At 34.1% G+C, this 21,588-nt stretch overlaps 3 protein-coding genes across 3 annotated transcripts; 1 reads left to right on the top strand and 2 right to left on the bottom strand.

The window, feature by feature from the left end:
• Positions 1 to 356: 356 nt before the first annotated feature.
• LOC102620972 (pescadillo homolog) lies at positions 357 to 6,422 on the bottom strand. The gene is made up of 13 exons (XM_006470190.4): positions 6,269 to 6,422; positions 6,064 to 6,149; positions 5,373 to 5,621; positions 5,123 to 5,248; positions 4,874 to 4,958; positions 4,661 to 4,774; positions 4,091 to 4,184; positions 3,656 to 3,894; positions 2,108 to 2,215; positions 1,905 to 2,026; positions 1,468 to 1,687; positions 1,121 to 1,336; positions 357 to 609 (listed from the first exon to the last, which is right to left on the bottom strand). Exons 1-13 carry the CDS (start codon positions 6,290 to 6,292, stop codon positions 520 to 522), a joined length of 1,773 nt encoding a protein of 590 aa, XP_006470253.2. The 5' UTR covers positions 6,293 to 6,422; the 3' UTR covers positions 357 to 519.
• Positions 6,423 to 8,204: 1,782 nt separating this feature from the next.
• On the bottom strand, positions 8,205 to 13,740 carry LOC102621743 (mitogen-activated protein kinase kinase 3). Its single transcript, XM_006470193.4, has 10 exons — positions 13,641 to 13,740; positions 12,962 to 13,072; positions 12,630 to 12,884; positions 11,838 to 12,056; positions 11,580 to 11,717; positions 11,245 to 11,412; positions 11,029 to 11,142; positions 10,130 to 10,237; positions 9,078 to 9,169; positions 8,205 to 8,864 (listed from the first exon to the last, which is right to left on the bottom strand). The coding sequence occupies exons 2-10, from the start codon at positions 13,061 to 13,063 to the stop codon at positions 8,504 to 8,506; spliced, it is 1,557 nt and encodes a 518-aa protein (XP_006470256.2). The 5' UTR covers positions 13,064 to 13,072; positions 13,641 to 13,740; the 3' UTR covers positions 8,205 to 8,503.
• Positions 13,741 to 13,867: 127 nt separating this feature from the next.
• LOC102621254 (uncharacterized) lies at positions 13,868 to 17,960 on the top strand. The gene is made up of 16 exons (XM_025095339.2): positions 13,868 to 14,104; positions 14,192 to 14,304; positions 14,445 to 14,553; positions 14,656 to 14,720; positions 14,832 to 14,870; positions 15,130 to 15,226; positions 15,311 to 15,407; positions 15,541 to 15,604; positions 15,675 to 15,751; positions 15,849 to 15,930; positions 16,244 to 16,323; positions 16,579 to 16,663; positions 16,751 to 16,819; positions 16,916 to 16,983; positions 17,076 to 17,124; positions 17,228 to 17,960. Exons 1-16 carry the CDS (start codon positions 14,038 to 14,040, stop codon positions 17,603 to 17,605), a joined length of 1,539 nt encoding a protein of 512 aa, XP_024951107.2. The 5' UTR covers positions 13,868 to 14,037; the 3' UTR covers positions 17,606 to 17,960.
• The last annotated feature ends 3,628 nt before the right edge of the window (positions 17,961 to 21,588 follow it).

The following is a 21,588-nucleotide window of genomic DNA, read 5'->3' as shown; positions in this document are numbered from 1 at the left end:
GCTAAAATATTCTTCCTTGGTCTCCAAGCTGCGAAGAGAGGCACAAGCAGTGGATTTATACCTAAAGGAGTTCTGACAGTGTAAGTTTCACCTTTGATCTGTTTATATCGATCAATCATAGAAGAAAAATTCCAGGTCTAGAAGTGTAATATTGCCGTCGAAGTACTAGGACAATCTTATGGGAAACAGTTTTTCCATTAAAGGTCGCATTTGATCTACTATTTCTGCAAGAGAAACAACGAGCCTAAACTTTATACTAATACTGGAACACTAAACCTTACCTGTAGGCTGTACGAGGGTGTAATGTACAATGAAGAATGATCAGAGAAATGTCTGAAACCAAGATAAGGTGGGAGTAAGAATAAATAAACTTCCTATATTTAGTCAAAATTTTAACCAATTACAGCCCTGCTTTTAATTGCCCAACTAAATATATTAACTAGCCTTATAAGTGAAGACTACAACAAAGGGGGTAAGCAAATGATAACAATAACTTCAAGCCTTTCACAGTTCCAGGCCTCAATTCTTTTTAAATTTCTCAGCTGCTTCAATTTTTTTCTTCCGCTGCTTGAGGAGGTCAACATGAGCTTTCTTTCGTTCTTGGCCTTTCTGAAAAACAGTTGAAAATTTGAAAGCATTAATACATCACAAACTGACATTTGTAAACTTTCTAAAGTAGTGGGAAACAAAATTTGGGAGGGAAAATACTCAAATAGTACTGACAAACACAAAGCACACTAGTCATTCCCACAGAAATACGGCTGATGCAAGATACTACTAAAATTCTTAAGGCACCGTGAGAATAGAAAAACTGACAATACTCCTCACATAAAATGCGATGTTTTGGTTCAACTACCAAAACTCTGCAGCTGGGCAAAAGCAGCAGAATTCTGAAAGTAGAATACTTCAGAAAATATTAAGTGACAAAGGGAAAGAAACGCTATTTACTTAATAAGTAACCCAAGGCCACCGAAACAGAGGTCTAGGAAGTAATAATAAAAACACCAGTTCAAACCATTGAAACACATACAACTTTAGGTGATTGCTAATCTATATTCTACTTGTAAGTAGGAAAACAAGATAGAGAAGGAAAGCAACCGGAAGGAATCAGCAAAATTACCTTCATAGCTTCATAAAGCCCCCTCTTTTTGCGTGACATCAGAAGTTTTGACATATCTTCTGTAGAAATTTGTTGCACATCTGGGAGAGGCTCCTCCCCAGTTTCCATATCCTCACCAGATTTTTGCTTAGTAGCATCTGACACAGATGAAGAATACTTGAAGCCGTCAAGTTCCATCTTCAGTTCATCATGATACTGCTTCTCAAGAGTCATCATCTGTGTCAATTTAGAATTTGATAAAATCAGCAATGCAGTTATCTCAATCCAAAAGTAGAGAAAACCAATTGACAGCAATGTCTTGTGGAGAAAAGAATATTCTACACTAAAATGATACTCAGTACACGCACTTTCTGCTTTCTCTCAGCAGCTTCAATAGCTTCTGCTCGACTGATATAACCTTCAGCCAACAAATTTTGAGGATCATCCAGATCTTCTTTTCCCATACCAGGCATTGGAAGGATTTCATTTTTGGCAGCAGACTTCAACCTTTTAATGGTTTCTGCATAGTCAGGTACATAACCTTCTTCCTCATTATCAACAAAAGGTGATAGGTGTGGGGGAGGAACCCTGTCAACAGTGAAACAAAGATCAAACGTTAATGAAAAAGAACAAAGAACATCAACTAGGAATTGAAACAATCGTAGTGGCGATAGGTAAAGAAACTATGAGTCTAGTGACCTCCAAGAAAATAACATATATCTACAATATGAATGGATATACAAATCATAGTTGAGTGGTGAATTTAATGAGAGGAATAGATCTCAAAATCGATCTTAAAGATTACCTTCCCACCATATATGCATCTGTTGGCAATATAATCCTTGTATTTACACAATCATAAACCCATTGGGGTTGGACATATTCTCTTGACAGGTATACATGACCCTGAGTCGGCCTGTCAACAATCTGCAGCAAATAAAAGAAGTCAATGAGTGTATTATCCCCCAAAAAGTCTCAAAAATATACAATTTGAATTTGATGGCCAACCTGATGAGTAATACTCTGATCAGTTTCACTAAAAGGAGCTCCTTCTCCCTCCCAAGAAACAGTACCACCAAAAGCAGGAATAACAAAAAGCATCGACTCTCTTGGAACCTGAAAATAGGGGAAGGTTAGTTATCCCATATCGCAGTAAAGCCTAAACTTTTACATTACTTAAAAAGATGATGTTGTACTAATGGTGAAGAGGTGACAAGAATAAACTCTTCAATGTCAACTAGTTCCAAAATACGAATCCGTAAGATTAATGTGGTCTCATATTTAATGGCTGCCAAACATGACTGCAAGTGTCTAAAGTTGATAGTTTAAAACTTTTTGTCTCACTCCATTTCCTTTTCTTTTTCTTTTCTGTTTTCCATGACTGAAAACTTTTACAGAAAACTCTTATAGATGGTAATATAAAAATGTAAAAAATGGCGAACAAGCTGTCCACAGAAAGGTTAAACGAGCAGATCTACACAGCTCCAAATTATTAAAAAAACTCAAAAAAAAGAGCAATGAAGTACTGAGTCAGTAAATTCAATAACTGTGTAATACCATAAGTAAGACGTTACTAATTGTGTTTCACAATAATGGCACATACCAACTAGTCAATTAAGAACATACACCCGCAACCAATTTTATTTTCCCCTATTACATCATGCAATAACAAACATTCCACATTCTTAATAACAAATGGAGAAGAGGGAACCAGAAATTAAAAAAAAAAAAAAGAGCAGGAAATTTTAACTATGTCATGCACTAACAAAGATTCCACATTCTTAATAACAAATGTAGAAGAGGGAACCAGAAATCCAAACAAAAAAAAGCAGGAACTTTATTGCAAGGTTGATGATCACCCCATTACGGTACCTAGCAAAGATATTCCAGAAAAGAGAGCTTTTTCTCTCAGTCATTAGACAACAACATTTTGCAATGCCTTCAATTGCCACAAACATTTTGTTTTTTTAACTATGTCATGCAATAACAAATAGTTGATAGCCGGAGCGTAGAAAAGTTGAAGAAGGAACCAGTGGCAAATAAAAAGAAACATTAACACAAATTAATGACTACCTACTACAGTCATTCATAGGTAAGTCGGTTCAAATTAGATTTTTGTTCTGCATGTTTTTTGAATCAATAAACAACTAACTGTAGTTGCATTTTACTTAAAAATCACAGTAACTTCAATGGAAGTGTCAGAAAATGCAAGACTCTATAATTAAAAAACCCCTCAAGATATGACCAGTAGACTAGCAACCATCTCCCACGTATTATATCATTTTCAAATAACAAGTACACAATGACTCAGAGGCTGACACGTCTTTATCAATAGTTCATCCAGTTAACCAGCCTTAGTTCTTTTTATGCTGTGTTTTGATATCCTCTTCAAAGGACTGTATGCTCTCTCTTTCACCGTTTTATTCTCTTTTCCTTATGCAATATTTATTAACCACATCGTCAAAAGAAAATCCAACTAAAAAAAAAAAATGATAACTGCTGCATTATGAAGCAAGACACACCACGATGCAATGGTCAGTGAACTATTAATCTCACCTCACGACTCAAGAAGAATCTCATATTCTTGAAGAGATTCTTGCACTCTTTTGTATCTTCATCCTCTTCATTTTCATCAGCAGCATCTTTAACGAGTTGCATCAGTGCACCAGGTTCATTGGAAGGAAGTTGATGCTGAAGTTGGGCTAGTCTGAGGTCAGATTCTTCTTCCTGTGTTGCCTCAACTTTCTCAGAGGGTCTAGAGTTAGCATCAAAGTATCTTGCAAGTGCATAAAGTTCTGCAGAATTCAGGAACCCTTAATTATATTAGCTTTCACTGAAAGGCAAAAAATGTGGAGCACAAAGATTGTGGAAAAAATAAACAAACAAATTGCATGAACCATTTAAAAGTTCGGTACAAGTGTAGGTAACCCCCCTCCCCAACCCGAGAAGAGAAAGAGAGAAGAAGAAGGAGGAGGAGGAGGAGAAGCATACCTGCTGCTGAAGCTTCCAATTGAGGATCAAGAATGGGGGGATACTTCACATTGATCGAATGATACAGTTTAAAATTCACAAAGGCAAGGAGAGTCTGTACCCAAACCACAATCATTAAAAAGTTAAAGTTGAAGTAAATAAATAAAATATGGAGTTAAAGACCAAATTCAGTGAATGATAATGATTCGATGATCTTTGACAAATAAAAAACAACAATATCAAGGGGGAAAATCCAAAATGAACTATTTAAGAAATTTTAGCTCAAGAAAGTAAGTGCTGATATCACCATTCAAATAATAATAGATATTCATTCGTACTTCCTCATTTTTACCCTTCAATACTTGTCTAGAGAAAACTCTTACAACTTTACTAAATGATCAACCTTCTATTCATCTAAGTTCAGAGTGCCCACCAAATTCAGAAGCAAGCCATGAAGAGCATATAACTAAACTTGAAAAGTCTTTATTCATTTAAAGCCTTTTTAAAAAAAATATATAGATATACTCATTTGCACCGTTGAAAGAAAATGACAATAAGAAAGAGTGACACTCAAAATCTAGCAGGAATGACCTCATAGAATTCCAAAAATGATAGTAAGACATCGTAGACTACGTCATCATCAGGCAAAACTTGCTGCATCCCGTGAGGTGTTAGCCATGTAATCTTTTGACCCTCAACCTCAGCCTGTACACATGCACGGACAGAAGCATGTTTGTGTAAACAACAAAGGTAGGTACCTCAATGCTACAAAGCAAGGCTATTGTAAACATGATGTGGTAATACCTGGTAATATACCCCTTTTACAGATATGAAAACCTTTCGCAACTTATGAGTTCGAGAAATGTAAGCTTGCCATTCATGACTCAATCTAGTCAAACAACAGATATTAGCGTCAATATATAAGGCGATGAGATATTAAACATAAACAAAGAATCATTAATCAAACATATCAGATTTTCTGAACACCATACAAGCTCTACAGGTTCCTACACCCCTATTTCCTCTTAAATATGACAAATATGAGATACTAACTTTCTACAATTATGGACACGCTTCACTTCAATTTTCAGCCTGTCACTGGCAGGTAATGCAGCAAAAAGGTGCACCAATGTGAGAGGATCATCCAAATCTCTGAGTGCATCAATAAAGTGTGGATATCTACAATCACAATCACAAAAAATAAAACAAATAAAATAAAATAAAGAGGTCAGGGACTTGTAATGGCAGTGATCTAAGAGTTGTAATTTTTACAAGGAAAACAACCCCAAGTAAAATAGCCAACCTTTCCTGAACAAGTCTGTCTAGTTTAATTTCAGGTTGGCGGTTTTTCAGAATATCAGCGAGTTCCTTATTCCTCTTTGCCTTGGCTTTAATTATCTTCTTTCTGTAGGCACTCTTTGCTCTCAGATCCTCAAGTATTGGGTCATGTCGTATGAATGAAACATCCTTCAAGTGATAATATGTCTGGTGATTTCCTTTAAACTTCTTCTTGGGCTCCCGGGGAAATACACCTTTGTAAATGCATAATTTCCTAAAATTTCAAGCCAACAAAACAATAAGCATAGCATATCTTCTTCAGCAAGGTCAGAATTGACATTGCCTATTCCATTAACTCAAATACCAAAGCTCTAATTTCACGCTTTCAGCACAGCAAAAAATAAATAAATAAATAAATAAGAGAAAATAAAACTGGTTGATGCCTTTTGGAAGTTCCTGCTCATATGATTTACCTAAGAAATGCTCACACTATGTGTTTGAACAAATTAAAATTAAATACACTAATACAGCAACCGCTCTGTTTCCATCAATATTTAGCTAAAATCCTCAAAGTCTACATAAGTAAACAAACATTAATTATATTTCTTCAGTAAGTTGATTTTCTGATTTCCAATAATAATAATAATAATAATTAAAAAAAAAGATACAGCAAGCTCACATATAAACATACTAAAGGTGAAGTAAGAGGTGCGGACCTGAAAAGCTTTGTATTGACTTGAAGTTGCTTTAAGGCTTGTGACCTGGTGATATATTTAGCAGCGTTTCCTTCTTTCTTCTTTCCCTATAAACATTAAAAAAAAATTCGAAAGAAAATCAACGGAAGCGCAATAGAAAATTCCAGAGACTGAGCATTTAAAAATTATTGTTTTAGACAATACTCCGTCGTTTTAGACAACTTACGGCGGGTCTATAGTGCTTCGGCATGGTTGCGGAGAAGCTTAGTATAGGTCACGTTAGGACTGAAAATGGAGGCCAAGCAGACAACGCGCTAGGGTTTTAACTAAAACCCGTCTGGGGTTTATATGGATCCCGTTAATATCAGATCCGGGTTAAATAAAAGGAGTCACACGTGGCTACTTTTGTTTTGCCAACTATTTGTTTTTCTTTTTCTTTGATTTTTATTTGTATTTGCCTAATGTGGTTTGTTTGGTAATTTCGGCCAATTTGGTGTGATTAATGTATCTCATTTCTTTTGACGAGGCTTGTAAAATTATAGTATTATACTTCATTGATATTTACCACGTGCCTCGATAACATGAACACTATATACATATGCTTTATGAGAACATAAATTTGTAAATTTTAACTATCTTGAAAAAATAAATTAAATAAGAAACATAAAATTCACTTAATATATTTTTATGAGGAGTATAATTATTTGAATACATCAAACAACTCAATAAATTCATTATTAAAAAATATTTTTTATTATTAAAATATTCCTCAAGTAAATTATAATTTTAAACAATAAAATACGATTTAGGTACTTTTCTTAAACCCTAAATTGAATTATTTATTTCAATTAATTTGATTGTATTACACATAAAAGTGATACTTCTTGGTTTTATGAAGGAGCAAATTAATGTTGGGTAGAATTTTAATGACAAAGTATATGTTTTCCTTTAAAAAAATTTTATTACTATTTTTTCTTAAGGTGTTCTTCGAACTTGTTTCAGCGTTTGGATATAAATTAAATGACGAACAAAATGAGAAAGTAGAGAATATCAAAGCTGAACATTTCGATTATTTTTATTTTATTTTAGGCATTTAAATTCTTTTCCAGTGCCAACTCTGCGGCTTTCTTAACTTGCCGGTGCATGGAATGCAATGGAACCATAAACCACTCATGGTGTCATCCCAGCATTCGTCACTGGCTCTGTATCATCACCAATTTCCCATTTCCAGTAATTCAAATTCCAGTTGAGGGTGTTGAGATGGCCGCTGACGTAGCACTAGCTACAATTGTTTTCTTTTGACCAGAAGCTTTATCATTCGCGCCGCATGCAGTGTCATTCTGGTTGAAGGCCTCGAGATGGCCGATGAAGTAGCACTGCCGGCTACTACCTTCAACACAGACCTACCACCCTGCAATGTCATTCTGGTTTAAGGCGAAGGATCACTGGCTTCATCATCATCATTCACCACAGAAATAGCACTCGCAGCCACATTAGTTTTCCTTATATCAGAAGCAACATTTTCTAACATATACTTGAGCAGATATTATAATCTGTCCATCTTTTCACTTTTTCGTCTATAGTAATCAGACAATTTGCCTCATCTGTCTGCCCTGATCCTACCACAGAGATCTTGAATAGCCTTATCAAGTTTCAATGAGCTGAGAATTTCAATCACATCTTCATAGATTCCTTTCACCACCCCATAGCTTCTCCTGAAGAATTCATATCCATTGACGAAACCATGAACCCTCATGTGCAACCCCATAGAGCAAGTGAAGATCCATTGACATCTTCTTAGATAAATCCATTGCACTGCCTTTCCTGCAAGCAAGCAAACAAACAGACCAGCAAACAGAGAAGGGAATTCTTTTAAATTACCTGGCTTGAAGATTTTTACAAATACGGTCCCAAAGATTCATGAGTCCTCTACAATGGATGTAGTTGGTAGAAACTTGTCCATAATTCTTGTCTTGTATTATCTAATACACTGATAGCGTTAGCAATTTCAAACTTACCTGGCTCCATAAATCTGTCAAACCAGATGTTTCTGATAACTGCATTTCCTTCTCCATACGCTCTTGTAAACAAACAAGCACTTCTGCTGGCTAATAGTAGATAATACATGACAAGAAGAACCAAGGAGAAAGCCAACACCACTGTTTATAAACATATAAACCCTAAATCTAATTTAATTAACACAAATAAGATCCTTATACGTACATGACTTCTCCTATCCGGGCATGCAGATAAAGTGAAATAACATGCATGCATACAGAAGTCGATGTTTGTGTAAATGTTTTCTTATACAAGTTTACAACATTTGCACTGGGAACATTAAACTCCAATATGTTCACAGGTGCCAACAATATACAAAACTGCTTGCAAGAAAGAACTGCAAGTTAGAAACTAGCCTTGAAAAGGGAAAAAAAAATCATTGCAATTTTGTTAATCATTCATTCTATTGGGTAATATAAAGTTCTTGTTTAGCAATAAAGTAACGCCCAATGAGATTTCCTGGTTCCACGATAAATTGCTCTTGAAATGTTCCCATTCTTTTACTAGAAACATCAATCGAAAGATCTTTAAAATTTGGCAAGCCTTCGACTTGTACACCATCTCCACATATAAGGAATTGATTTCCGATCATAAAAGATCCCGAAGCACGAATTGCAATTCCATCTTCACCATGGGCACGACAATGAAGTTTTTCCACAACATGTATTAATTTTTCAGGAGGCCAATCTCCAGCTAATGTCCTTCGAATATTTGTCAAAGTCGCAAAAATATCATTTGGACCAACAAAATGCTTCCCGGAGAATCTTGAAAAGGAAAAAAAAAAATTATCTCAGCAAAAATAATGATCTATTCAAACCAAGGCATCAAAAAATCGCCATACTTATTCAATTTAGTAGTTACCGGTGATAAAAGTCATGATGTTTTGTCCTTGAGTTTATTATGATGTTTTGTCAGTGACTTTAGGTAAAGAATCACATTTAATGAAATCATTGAACAACAAATATGGTATACATTACCTCAAAGTTGATCCTTCGTTATATAAAATTTTTAAATGTTGCCAAAGTTCATCTGGTCCATCAAATAGCAAGTAATAGTGTATTGCAAGCATCTGATCACTCAAAAACAGAAATGTTAGTAATTGAATATATAAATGACTAGCATCAACTACTAATGTTGGTTCAGGCTCTTAGTAATTTAAGTGTTTCACTGAATTATTCAACTTAAAATAGCAGTACAGGAGAAGCTTAAATTCAATGCGATCATACATCATTTTTATGCTAGAAATGAAATTCAATGAGATCATACATCTTTATGCTAGACGAAGCAGTTTTCAAATATGCTCAAGAAATTGTAATATAGTATTTTCTACAAATGGCTCACAATTGGGCCCAAGTACTTAGATCACCGCCAGGTGATTTTATATTTACCCTTGTCCAAGCAAAAGGGGTGATTCCAGCTTATGTAACATGACGAGAGATTTTACATACCAGCTTATGTAACAGGACATAAGCTGAACTCAATATAAAGAGTAATGATGCGACAAACTCTTTTAAAAACTGGTGTGGCATAATTCAATTAGTTGGATTAAATACCTCTTGACCTACATGATTTGCCAACATTTTCATCTAACCAATGAATTTTTGCCACATGAGATTGTACAAGATTTTGTAACTCTATCATCACTCAAATATAAATATAGTGTCCTCGTAATCACCTTGTGCCATTCTTGTACCCTTTCCCCAAAGAGTACTATAATGGCACACAGTCTATTGGTGGGCTAATGTCCTCAACCGACCTGATCATCCCAATCCTCACTAAAAACAGACAGATCTAATATCTTTATTGAATAAGCCTTTCAAGTAGTTTTGGCTTCTCACTCAGGAGATATGAACTAAGAGCAAAGCAAGCTCCTACTGATGGACATTTACTATACTCGACTTCTTGTCTTGTCCATTCGATATGATTAACCTACTTATAATTACCCATTTAAGTACTCTTATAGAAGATGTAATAATAGGGTTACAGGTATAATATATGCACACATATATGCATGATGCTAGGTACTCACATCTGCCAAATCCTTCATCCTTTGCATTGGATCAAATACACTTCGGACAAAAGCTGCTAAGTCCACTTTTGCATGCTCATACTTTGTAATAAATGGGTGTGAAAGAAGCTGCAGTGAAACAGTACCACTTGAAGGACATAAAGTACGAAATGTAAAAGTTTCAAGATCTTTCAATCAACAACAAAATACACACAGAGATTAACAACTGTATTCTTTCTGTCATCAGAATTTGACAAATTCAGTGCATATTTCCATATTTATACAGAAATCTACATAGAATTACGAAAGGATGAAAATGAACTATAAAATAAAAGAAATTTTTAAGCAACAATTAAAAGATCAAAGATATTTGCTTTAACTTACCTAAAATATTTACCACACTTCAGGTGATCAATGTTTAATTAACACTCAAGCGGCCGAGCCCAAATTGATCAAAGACCAAGACAATTTCAGATTTTACACTAGAACCAAATGTCCATAAAAATAAGTACATTTATTTATAATTTTTTTTTAATAAAGATTCATATTTTTTCCCCTAAAATTGATTCATAATGATATTCACATAGTTTACAAAATGAATTAAATTAAAATGTCAAACCCTACTAAAATTCCTTGTCAATTTCTCCAGCATTAAATCTCATGTAGATAGATGAGATATTATGTTACATATGTTCGCACTTGGCCAACCTACTGGAACACATACATCAATACTACTGCACATGAGATATGACCGTACAAGTTGGTTAAATCCCAAATCCACTTAGTCTAAAACTATTATGAATAGATGGACAATGAAGAAACTTTTTGCCTTGTACACTACAACATCCATGGAAGGTTCAAAATGGCACAAAAAGGTTTTAAGTTGTATTTGTGTTGTTGATAACTCGTCAGTCTTTTACCTGATCTGCTGTGGGCCTAGCCTCTGCATCCTTCTTGAGGCAATCATCAACAAATGAACAAAATTCTGGTGAAAAGTTCTGTCTTGATGGTGATGGTGATGGATCCTCCAAGATCTTCGGTAAAAACCATTCGGCAATACAAATTAAAAAAATGGTAAATCAGTTAAATATTATTTTGCTTATCATTAAAACAACATAGAAATTGAAAACAATCACCTGCAACATCAAATTGACTGGTCCTTCACTAGCTGCATAAGGAAATTCTCCTGTGCCACACTCAAAAAGAGCAAGACCAATGCTCCAAATATCAGCAGGATAAGAGTAGCTCTCATTTCGAATTCTTTCAGGTGACATGTATGTAACAGTTCCGACAAAAGTAGCACACTAGTATATGACATTTGAGACAAGTTAGCAACAATTCGAACATATTAAAGGCGATATTATGTCATAGATTATAACTCGAAAGTAGATACCAATAATTCCACTTATCATGCATTACAAATAGAGACATTCCATAAAAAATCAAAGCACAAATAATTTCTATAACTAACCATTGCTATTGAATTCTCCAGGCCAGCACTTATACCAAAATCTGTAATTTTCGGCCGCCCTTTGAGATTTACAAGAAGATTTGCTGGCTTAATGTCTCTATGAACTAAATGTCTGACTCCATGTAAGTAACTTAATCCCTTGAAGAATCACATAAACCAACAATGTGAACTTAGTAGGAAGATATGCAACATAATAAGATAAAACTTTTAAGCTTCTATCATATATGAAACAAAATAGAGAGACAAGAATGTCCTTACCTGTAGAAGCTTTTTAAACATTGATGAAAGAATTGGTTCTGGTATACTTTTTTGCATTCGTAAGATATCCGCCAAAGATCCACCATCCATGTACTCCAAAGCTATGCTTATTTGCCCCGAGTCTGGCATATAAAATGCACCATGGAACTCCACAAGACCCTCGTTACAAGGAGCCTCGCACAATGTCCTTATCTCAGTAAGAAGCTGATTTCTTTTCTCCTATAAAAAATTGGAATATTTGTGGAAGTTTATTCACTAACTAGATGAAACATTTTATTATGCATTATGTCTACAAGGCAACTCATTTTTCAAATCAATGAAATCAAGTTGGCCCTGTGTGGTGTTTGCACCCATCAACAACACCCAAATCAACTCATCATCCCAGGTATATATAGGTCATGAGTACACAATTCAAGGTTCTTAACTTTCCGAAGAAGACGAATCTTCCTGAACTATCAGAAGCAGACCGGCAATCATCATGTTAACAAACAAAGTCAACAAATACTTTCTCTTTAAGCAAAAATCATGGCCTGAGCACCCAAAGATATGATTCAATGGACTAAATGATGATTCGAACTATCCACTTCTTTTTTTTCAAAATAAAGAAAAAGGAAAATCCCTAACTAATGGTAATTTATATTCTATACTATACAAACTTTTCCTGAATAACATGATATATATAAGCCAATGATTTAGCTTCCATTTGAAAAGTAATAGCATATACAAAGTAAAAAGCCAAATCCTCCCATCAAAACACAAAAAGGAATATAATAAGTTAGAAAACGTGCACACCTTTTCAAAAATATTAATCTTCTTCAAGGCAATAATTCTATGAGTGGGAATGTGGACAGCTCTCTGAACAACGCTGCTTGCTCCACTACCTATGGCTCCAAAAATCCTCATCTCATGAGAAGCACATCGATAAGTTTTTTCGCTGTGATCCGATTCATCAGCAAGCCAAGATGTGCATTTTTGCAATCCGAGCTCATTAAAGTTGTACACTCCATATGATCTACTTAATAAATTAACAGTTCCACCATCTGACAGCTACATATAACCAATAGCATATCATGTGAAAAACTCAACTTGTATACCCATCTCCTTCATTCAAAAGGGAAACTCACCATATACGAATCCGAAGGGTCAAGAGTTGATCCAGCAGAAAAACCTTTTTCAGCATCAAACAATGGTGCAAGCTTCTTTTTTAATTCCTCCAGCCCGGCCATGATAATTTACTACAATATGAATTATAAATATTATTGATCTCTCTCTCTGAATTCACCAGAAAAAATTCAATATCCCTTAGAATTTGAGAACAAAATAGTGCTTTCACAAACAAAGAGATCCAAATTTCCATTTTACTGCTTTCACTAGTATTATCTTTTACATCCTACGAGATTAAATGGTTACTGGTAACCATTCGCATAACAAATGTTGCAAAATGAACCTATGCTGAACAATATTAAGCTGCATCTATGATTATTCTTACTATTATTACTGTCAATGAATTTGAATAGTAAGTGTTTATAAGGATTTAAATCAAGAAAATCTCTAATCTTCAACAAACCATCTTTGATTTCCTCAAGAAAATTTTGATTGTAAGGTACGATCAATCTAAATCTAATTTGAATAATATTCATTACAGAAATGATAAACTAGGGGGAACCAAAACCCAGATGCAGATCAAGGCAGCAAAACCAAACAAAACCAAAAGCAAAAAGCATGAATTACAAACTGTAAAATAATTAGAATCTAAGAATTGATTACAAACGAAGAATTTGATGAATTCAAATGAGTACTTACAGGTGAACTTTTTCGCTGTTGATTTTTTGAACGAACACTTAGGAAAACAGTTTCTTCAGTTCGTTAACTTGTCATTTACATACAAACCGGTCAAATCCGGTTCACCAAGCGGTTCTTTTACTGGACCTATCAAGCCGGGCCATCAGTCCCTTATTTAGCGGTAAGCATGAATTGGGCCGATATGGTACATGATCCAACAAGTGAACATTTTTAATTCCAAATTTTCCAAAAGACAAATATACCCTTCATGCGAATTAGTTACCGCCAAAAAGAAATTTGAGTTGCCCTACCCGCTCAAAGCCAATATCCGGGCGCCAAAATTGGAAGCAACAAAAACATTTTAATACTGCGAAAAACAAAATTTTTCCAATTTTTCTCCCTAAACCCTGAATCTTCAATGGCGACCCCAAAATCAGAATCTTTCTTCCTAAATGTCAGATCAAGAGAGCTCAACGGTTTCAAAGGTTTCCCCATCTCTGGATTGAATAAATTAATTTAATGTGTGATTGATTACACCTTTCTTTGAATTTATTATTTAATATTTTTTTCAGCTCGGAAAAGACCGTATTTTGGTGACGTGGTAACGGATTTCACGGAAATCGGAGCCGTGGCCGTCGAACACCATGGCGAGGAGACGCCGCCATTGGCCGTTTCATTTTGCAAGGTTTTTGTTTATTGTCATTGTTGTTGTTAACATAATTTGTATTTTATTTTTTGTGTTTTTTTTTTACTTAAGATTAAGAATCGATGCCTGCAAACAAATGCACTGATTTAATGAGAGAGGAAAAAACCCTAATTTTGCAGACAAGTAAAAACTCCCATATATTTGCCGTGTCGGACGAGGATGGTTATGTGAGCTTGTTTGATTCACGTAGAAAGCTTCCTTCTTTTGCATGTCACCAGGAGAATGCAGGTCTTAGTTCTTGTTTATGAAATGCCTGCTTCGGAGTTTTTCTTTGTGGATGGATATTCTTTTTAGTTTCAATTATGCTGAAATTTATAGAATTTTTCGCAGAGAAAGCCAGAATAAGTGACTGGGTTGCACATCAAAATGCTATTTTTGATTTGTGCTGGATCAAGGTAACTACGTTGGTTCTATGAAATTATATTGAATTTTTTGTTATTGCCTAGCATCAATCTAACATGTGCAAGGTTTTGACTGAGACGTGAAATTTGCCAAACTTTTCGCAGGAGGATACCAACATTTTAACAGCTTCAGGGGATCAAACTGTAAGTAAGGGGATGAACTTTGCTAAACAAACTAGCTTAAATTCAGTTACAGGTCTGGTTCCATTGATCTCAGTTTGGTCTATAAAACTTAATAAGTTGCTAGAATTAATACCAATTGATTAAATTGTAAGATGCAACTGCTTTCTCAATTGGCAACTGAAACAATGAGTATGAACAAGACTTATTCCTTTAGTTCAACATGATGAAGGTTGACTGTACATTGCTTACACTTTCCTTTGTCCATTTGTTCATTTTACAGATAAAGATATGGGATGCAGAGAAAAAGAAATGTACTGGAGCATTGATGGGGCACACAGGGAGTATAAAATCATTGTGTTCTCATCCAACAAATTCTGGTAGATATTTTCATTCTTTTTACCATCTGGTATCTAACTAAAGTTCTTTCCATTTCTTTAATTATAAATGTAATTGTTCAACAGATATTCTTGTTTCTGGTTCAAGAGATGGGTCCTTTGCTATATGGGACTTGAGATGCAAGTCCAGTCCCAAAAGTAATTGTGCAGAATCTTTTGTATTGTAAGTTGTTGCATCTCTGCTTTCCTAAACAAGCATATGATGTTTATGATCTAAACAAACCATTTTATACATGAATTAAATGGTTGGTAATAACTTGCACTCAGTTGAACAATCTTATTGTTTCCTTGTCCAGCTCATCTGCTGTAGTCAAAGGAGCTCATCTTTTGTCTCAATCAAAAAGAGTTAGCCGCAGGAAGGTTTGTTTTCTGCTCAAATAATTCTTAATCTAATTTATTCTACTCTTTGCTAATAAATCAGTTCTTTCAGGCTGCTTCCATGAGCATTACATCAGTTCTTTATCTGAAAGATGAAGTGTCCATTGCTACCGCTAGTGCAGTGAACAGGTATCTATAAGATGTTGCAACTCTCCCCAAAATCGGTTTTGAATTCCTGAGAGTTAATGTTAAAATTGCTTTTCTCTTGACATTGTTTTCATTTCAGCATTGTAAAATTCTGGGATACCAGGAATCTTAAGGCTCAAATTACTCAGGCTTGTCCTCATGCAGAGTCATCATCCGCAAAGGTTAGTCGGCCCTTGCATAATAGAATGCTGAAACATTACTTGTTATTGTTTGGAATAAAGTTGCATATTCTCAAATTAGATGACTAAAACTTAATCTTTATGGAGCAATTGAGCATTGCTGTCCAATCCAGCATGTTTACCCCAACTTTAATCGAGTGTTTGATCCTTCTAATTAGTTATGGGAACACTAAAATAGCAGATGTGGATGTAAATAGCAGGCTTATTCTGGAACTAGAAGATCATGAATTTAAAGATTTAATTACATTTATTAGTAAAGCAATTCTAGTTATCATTCGGCTTTTTCTGATTTCAGGAAACAAGATTACATGGTATTTCTAGCCTGTCTCAGGATTCTAATGGGGTGTTTCTTACAGCTTCATGCATGGACCATAGGTATGTTGCTGTTGTGATGAGTATTTTTTTCCCTTAAAGCTTTATTAATTTTTATATTTAGTAAAACATACTCAATATTGTAATTTAGTTTTAATGCACAACCCACTGAAATGCTACTTTGTAGTGCATGGTATGTGGTGCCTGTTTCACAATCCTGCCTTTTATAAACAATTTGCATTTACTGAAATTTCAGTAGAAGAAAAAAGTACTGAAATGTTGAAAATTTTAACTCATATGTTGTATTCATGCTTTCAGAATATACTTGTACAATGTACTTCAGCTTGATAAAGGCCCAATACAACATTTTTCTGGATGTCGAATAGAATCATTCTATGTAAAGGTATGTCTCGTCTAGGACTAATCCTGATTGCTCTATTGTATAAGATTCGTTTTTTACCATTATCTGACTATACTTTTGCCATTGAAGTCGGAAATTTGTCCTAATGCAAGTCATATACTCAGTGGCTCTAGTGATGGAAATGCTTATGTATGGCAGGTAGAGTTTCTACTGAAAATATGAGTTCTTTTTTTTTTTCATCTTTTAAGTTTTGCCTTCTTCAATTTGTAATTTGAATATGCAATGTCAAACCAGGTGAATAAACCTCAAGCAGATCCTATCAAGTTGAAAAGCCATGATGGGGAAGTTACAGCAGTAAATTGGTATTTTATTTCATCTGTTTACTGAGTGACATTATTCACTATCCATGTTCTTTTTTACAGATATGTTGATCATCTTTCTTTTCGTTCTGTAGGTGTCCAAATGAGGCTGGGAAGATTGTAACTTCTTCAGATGATTACACAGTAAGATCAACATCTTACAAATCCAATAAATGCAGCCCAAATACATTTTTAACTCGTGTGTATTTATAAAACATCTCAATTTCTGCAAATTTTTATTTGTTAGGTTCGATTATGGAGCCTTGAAAACAGTCGTTGCTCGAGCATGAGATCTCCATCTTCCGTCCGAAGGAGAGTAATGGCAATTCCAAGTACAGAATGCAGAAAACTTTTTATGAACGGAGAACCAGGATGGTTAGCAAAGGGTTCTGATCGTTCATATAATTCAGACGATGTGCTAAACCAAATTAACTCTTCCGATCCTAAAAATATGCCTATCATTAGAACTCCCGAGGCCCAGAAGAAAAAAATTCCATCTTTTGATACAAAAGAAGCATTTGAAAAAACCCCTGAAGCTTCCCTGAATAGTCCCTCTTCTGTGTTGAACCCTCCTTCCTCAGTGAAACGAAGAACCATCCGTGATTACTTTCTAGTTACTCCGTAAAATATGATCCCCTGGAGAATGGTTTAATTACACTATATGAAGAATATTGTTGTACAAAATATCATTTGTTAGGCCTTGTGCTCTGGAAGGTCTCAGTCCCCTTCCGACTATTCAGAGTAAGCTTTTTACCCTTTGCCTCCTTTACGAAATTACAGTTTGATAATAAACTCGACAGTACCGCAACATACTATTGCTTTTGATTCTGCAGATAGAAATGTAAAGCAGGATACAACCCAATACCAAATGTTATCAATTTTTTGTAAGACTAAGTGATGTGGGCGCACATAATTTTTTGATGTGATGTGATGCTATTATAATATCTTCAAATGTGTTGAGAGGTGATGCAAAGTTTTGGTTGGCAGGAGTGTTGCCCATAAAGATTGGCGGATTTACGGTGGATTAAACCCTAAATGAGTTAAACCATGTCTGCATTTCCTAATTAAGAGGATGAAAAGGAAATAAAAGAAAGATTAATAGTTACTGATTTACTAGCTAATCAAATGCTTTGAAGAGTACTCTATGCGCAGCACAATGCATAGTCAAAACATAAACACGCAAAGCAGCCTTATTATTATTATTATTTTATTACGAAATAACTTTCATTTCATCAGTATGGATAACATCACAAATAGGGATGGTAAAAATCCTCATGGGGACGGGTACCTTCGGGGAGGGTACGGGGATAATTTTATACTTAATTTTTTATTCGGAGAGAGGACGGGAAAATTTTTTTATCCAATTTTTTATTCGAGGAGGGGACGGGGATGAGGTGGAATCCCCATCCCCTACCCATTTTCCTATTTGAATTTTTAATTTTATTTTTATTTTTAAAATTACTAATTAATAAATAAATAACAAAATTATAAATATTGTTAAAAATAATAAATATCAAAATATTTATATTATTAAATGCTAATAAGTATCCTACATTAGATCGAATTGCTAGAGATATTTTGGCAATTCCAATTATAACAGTTGCTTCTAAATTAGCTTTTAGCACCGATGGTAGAGTTGTGAGCCCACACCGTAACAAACTTCATCCAAGCACATTGGAGGCCTTCGTGTGCTGTCAAAGTTAGTTACGAGCTTACAATTGCAGTATAAGTTTATTTTACATTGTAATTATATTTTACAGTTATTAATATTTGTACTTATAAGTTACTTTACTTATATCATTTTTATTGTTTTAGGTTTGAAATCTGAGGCTATCTCTCAATTTGTCACATTTCTCGAGGAAGAACAGGAGGAGCAGGACGAGCAAGAGGTAAATAATTTTATTAAAAATATTAATTAAGTATCTACATTTATTTCATTTATTTTATTGCCGATATAAAAATAATTTTTTTCTTTTTATTGTAGGATTATGAAGATTGAGTCATTGACAAAGATAATTATTTTAATAATTTATATTTTGAATGTGACTTTGTAATGGATCAATATTAATGTAAGATATATTTTGAACTTTATTTTTATCTGAATTTTTTATTTTAATATGATTAATTTAAAATCGAAAATAAAAAAATGTATTAGACTATTAGTTATTCGGGGACCGGGGATCCCCTGTTATTATTCGGGGAGGGGATGGTGATTCTCTCAAACAATTCTGACGGGGACGGGGAGGGGACGGGGACATACGCAAAATATCGGGGATGGGTATGGGAAAATTGGTCCCCTCCCCTCCCCTCCCCATTGCCATCCCTAATCACAAATAAGTCCATTATATACATGTAAGTCAAATGTACATTCAATCCATTATAGCAAACGACAAGCCAAGGTGTGGAAAGCAAGCATGTTGATGAATGATGACGAGCATGGACGGAAAATAGCACATTGGGATATTTGCAACCGATATCACCATATGTTACATGAGAGTTCCATCAATAATAATCTTTTTCAATTTTTAATAATACCCTCCACGACAATACATTTATCTTTTGTATATTTTATTGTTTCTTCTGCTGAGGCATAAAGGGAGACCTCTCTGTTTTCTACACCACTTTCCAACAATCCAACCGTTGGATTTATGGCTTCCTAATGATATTTCATTCTCGACACAGTTTATATTTGACTGGTGATATAGTGAGCCACCAAAGGAATTATGTATAAGGGTAAGTTTTATTTTTTTGATTTGTTATTTCAAAAAAAAATTGTTGTTTTGATCTTGGTGATTTTTTAGGATTTCTAGGATTTGAGAGTTTCGTAATTTTGATTGTGATTAGCTTAAATAGCTTAAATGTTTCAAGTGATATATATACAACGAGGTTTTATTATAGTAAAATGATATTCACCTCACCGTTTGACCCCTCTTAATTACCCTGCATAGGCAATTTTTTCCTTTTTTTTTTTACTATGTGAACTGGTCTAACTATGCTATAAACTAAATAATTGAAGTTGATTTTTGTTAGTATTTTATGTTCACTAACTTGATTAATCAAAGCTTTGCTCAAAGCTTGTGAACAAGTCTATGCTAAAGAGTGTTCAAATGAAGTGCCTCAATCAAACTGTGCTCACAACAATACACATATCCTTTGTATGCATTAATTTATTGTTTTCTCCGTTAGGGCATAAAGGCTACTGAATATACACGCGAAATGGAAGGGTGGTGGTATTTTGATTAAAAATAAGCATAATTCCATTCCATTGATCACCAAATAAATATATGATCTTCATCTTTAACAAACCATTGAATTATAGGGGATCTCCAATCATTAGAGCCACGCTTCATTGACTTCAACTTATTCCTCTTATCTCTTCAACTTTTCTCCATGACCCCATCTCGATCTGACCCCTTCGGATGCACAATATATTTTAATATTGTTTAATTCTAAGTCTGCCTACATGTATTTCATATACACTACGCACTTTTCTATAGATTATAATCAAAATATAATCATGCCATCATTGATATATTTGTTAAATAAGATAGACATTTCCATATATATAGATTTGATCAAAGTATTATCAACCCCATCATACATTTAATTTAGGTAGATTTTGATCAAATTATGATTGATATAGTTTGTGGGGTATAAGAAATCCTCATTACTCTCCCAATTTCTTTCTTGATGATGATATTGGGTAATGATTAGAAGTAATAAAAAAATATTTGTCTATACCTAGCTAGTTATTTTATAACTTGAAATTAAGATAATGAAAGTCATGGCATGTTTATAGGCATGCACGGGTCCATACAATTTTTATATATCATACTACGAAAAAGTAGATTCATGTACCATACAGATTATGAAGATCATCTAAAGCAACTTAACATCACTTCAACTATTCAATATTATTGTGTACGCCGACACATGACTTCAATTATGTCAACTAAAATGTCTATAAATTATAATTCTGATATTTGCTATGTATCTTTTTGGTGGTGGTTGCGAGTGATAAGAGTTGAAGGTGGAGCAAGCTCTAGAAATAAGCCTATTTGGTTAACTAGTTATAGTCACCTAATCTAGCAAATAATTTATAACCAGTAACCCAAATGTAGTTTAAGAGTCAACACTCAACATCAAAAGTATATTCCTATTCGTTATGTATGTATGTATGTATAATAGGTGTAATTCATTGAATCATTTATAGAAGGCTATAGAAGGTTATAGAAGTTAGCTTAACTCATACATAAAAAAGTTAGGTTAAATTTTTCATGGATGTTATCAAGCGGTAAGGTAGCACAGGGCACTTATATATGAATATGGTCATGATACTTAGAAATGCATGGAGCTAACTCATAGTTAAAAGTCAATTAATTAGTTCATAAATTGAAGATTTATTCAATCTTATATATATAACTCAGTAAATATTCTCAGCTAACGTGATTTATTTTCATTGTCAATAATTTTTTTTATTTAATGCCAAATTAATTATAATTTTTAAAAGAAAAAAATCTCAATTATTATTATTATTATTGGAATATCCCTCCGAAAATGATTATTTGTACATATTTCTATTGCTAGCAGCAAAATCTAGTAATCATG

This window comes from Citrus sinensis, chromosome 2 (assembly GCF_022201045.2).
Source record: "Citrus sinensis cultivar Valencia sweet orange chromosome 2, DVS_A1.0, whole genome shotgun sequence".
NCBI lineage: Eukaryota > Viridiplantae > Streptophyta > Magnoliopsida > Sapindales > Rutaceae > Citrus > Citrus sinensis.
The sequence above is the reverse complement of the archived record's forward strand: the minus strand, read 5'-3'. Positions and strand labels throughout refer to the sequence as shown.

Bases quoted from the DNA above. Each gene is read 5' to 3' on its own strand.
- LOC102620972 (XM_006470190.4), bottom strand. From the start codon at position 6,292: ATGCCGAAGCACTATAGACCCGCC. The intron at 6,150-6,268 runs GTAAGTTGTCTA...TAATGTTTATAG, and splicing joins CGAAGCACTATAGACCCGCC to GGAAAGAAGAAAGAAGGAAA. The intron at 4,775-4,873 runs GTATTACCACAT...GCATGTGTACAG, and splicing joins TAAAAGGGGTATATTACCAG to GCTGAGGTTGAGGGTCAAAA.
- LOC102621743 (XM_006470193.4), bottom strand. From the start codon at position 13,063: ATGGCCGGGCTGGAGGAATTAAAAAAGAAGCTTGCACCATTGTTTGAT. The intron at 12,885-12,961 runs GTGAGTTTCCCT...GGTTATATGTAG, and splicing joins ACCCTTCGGATTCGTATATG to CTGTCAGATGGTGGAACTGT. The intron at 9,170-10,129 runs GTGAGTACCTAG...TTGAGTGATCAG, and splicing joins GGATGAAGGATTTGGCAGAT to ATGCTTGCAATACACTATTA.
- LOC102621254 (XM_025095339.2), top strand. From the start codon at position 14,038: ATGGCGACCCCAAAATCAGAATCTTTCTTCCTAAATGTCAGATCAAGA. The intron at 14,105-14,191 runs GTTTCCCCATCT...TATTTTTTTCAG, and splicing joins AGAGCTCAACGGTTTCAAAG to CTCGGAAAAGACCGTATTTT. The intron at 14,871-15,129 runs GTAAGTAAGGGG...TTCATTTTACAG, and splicing joins CAGCTTCAGGGGATCAAACT to ATAAAGATATGGGATGCAGA.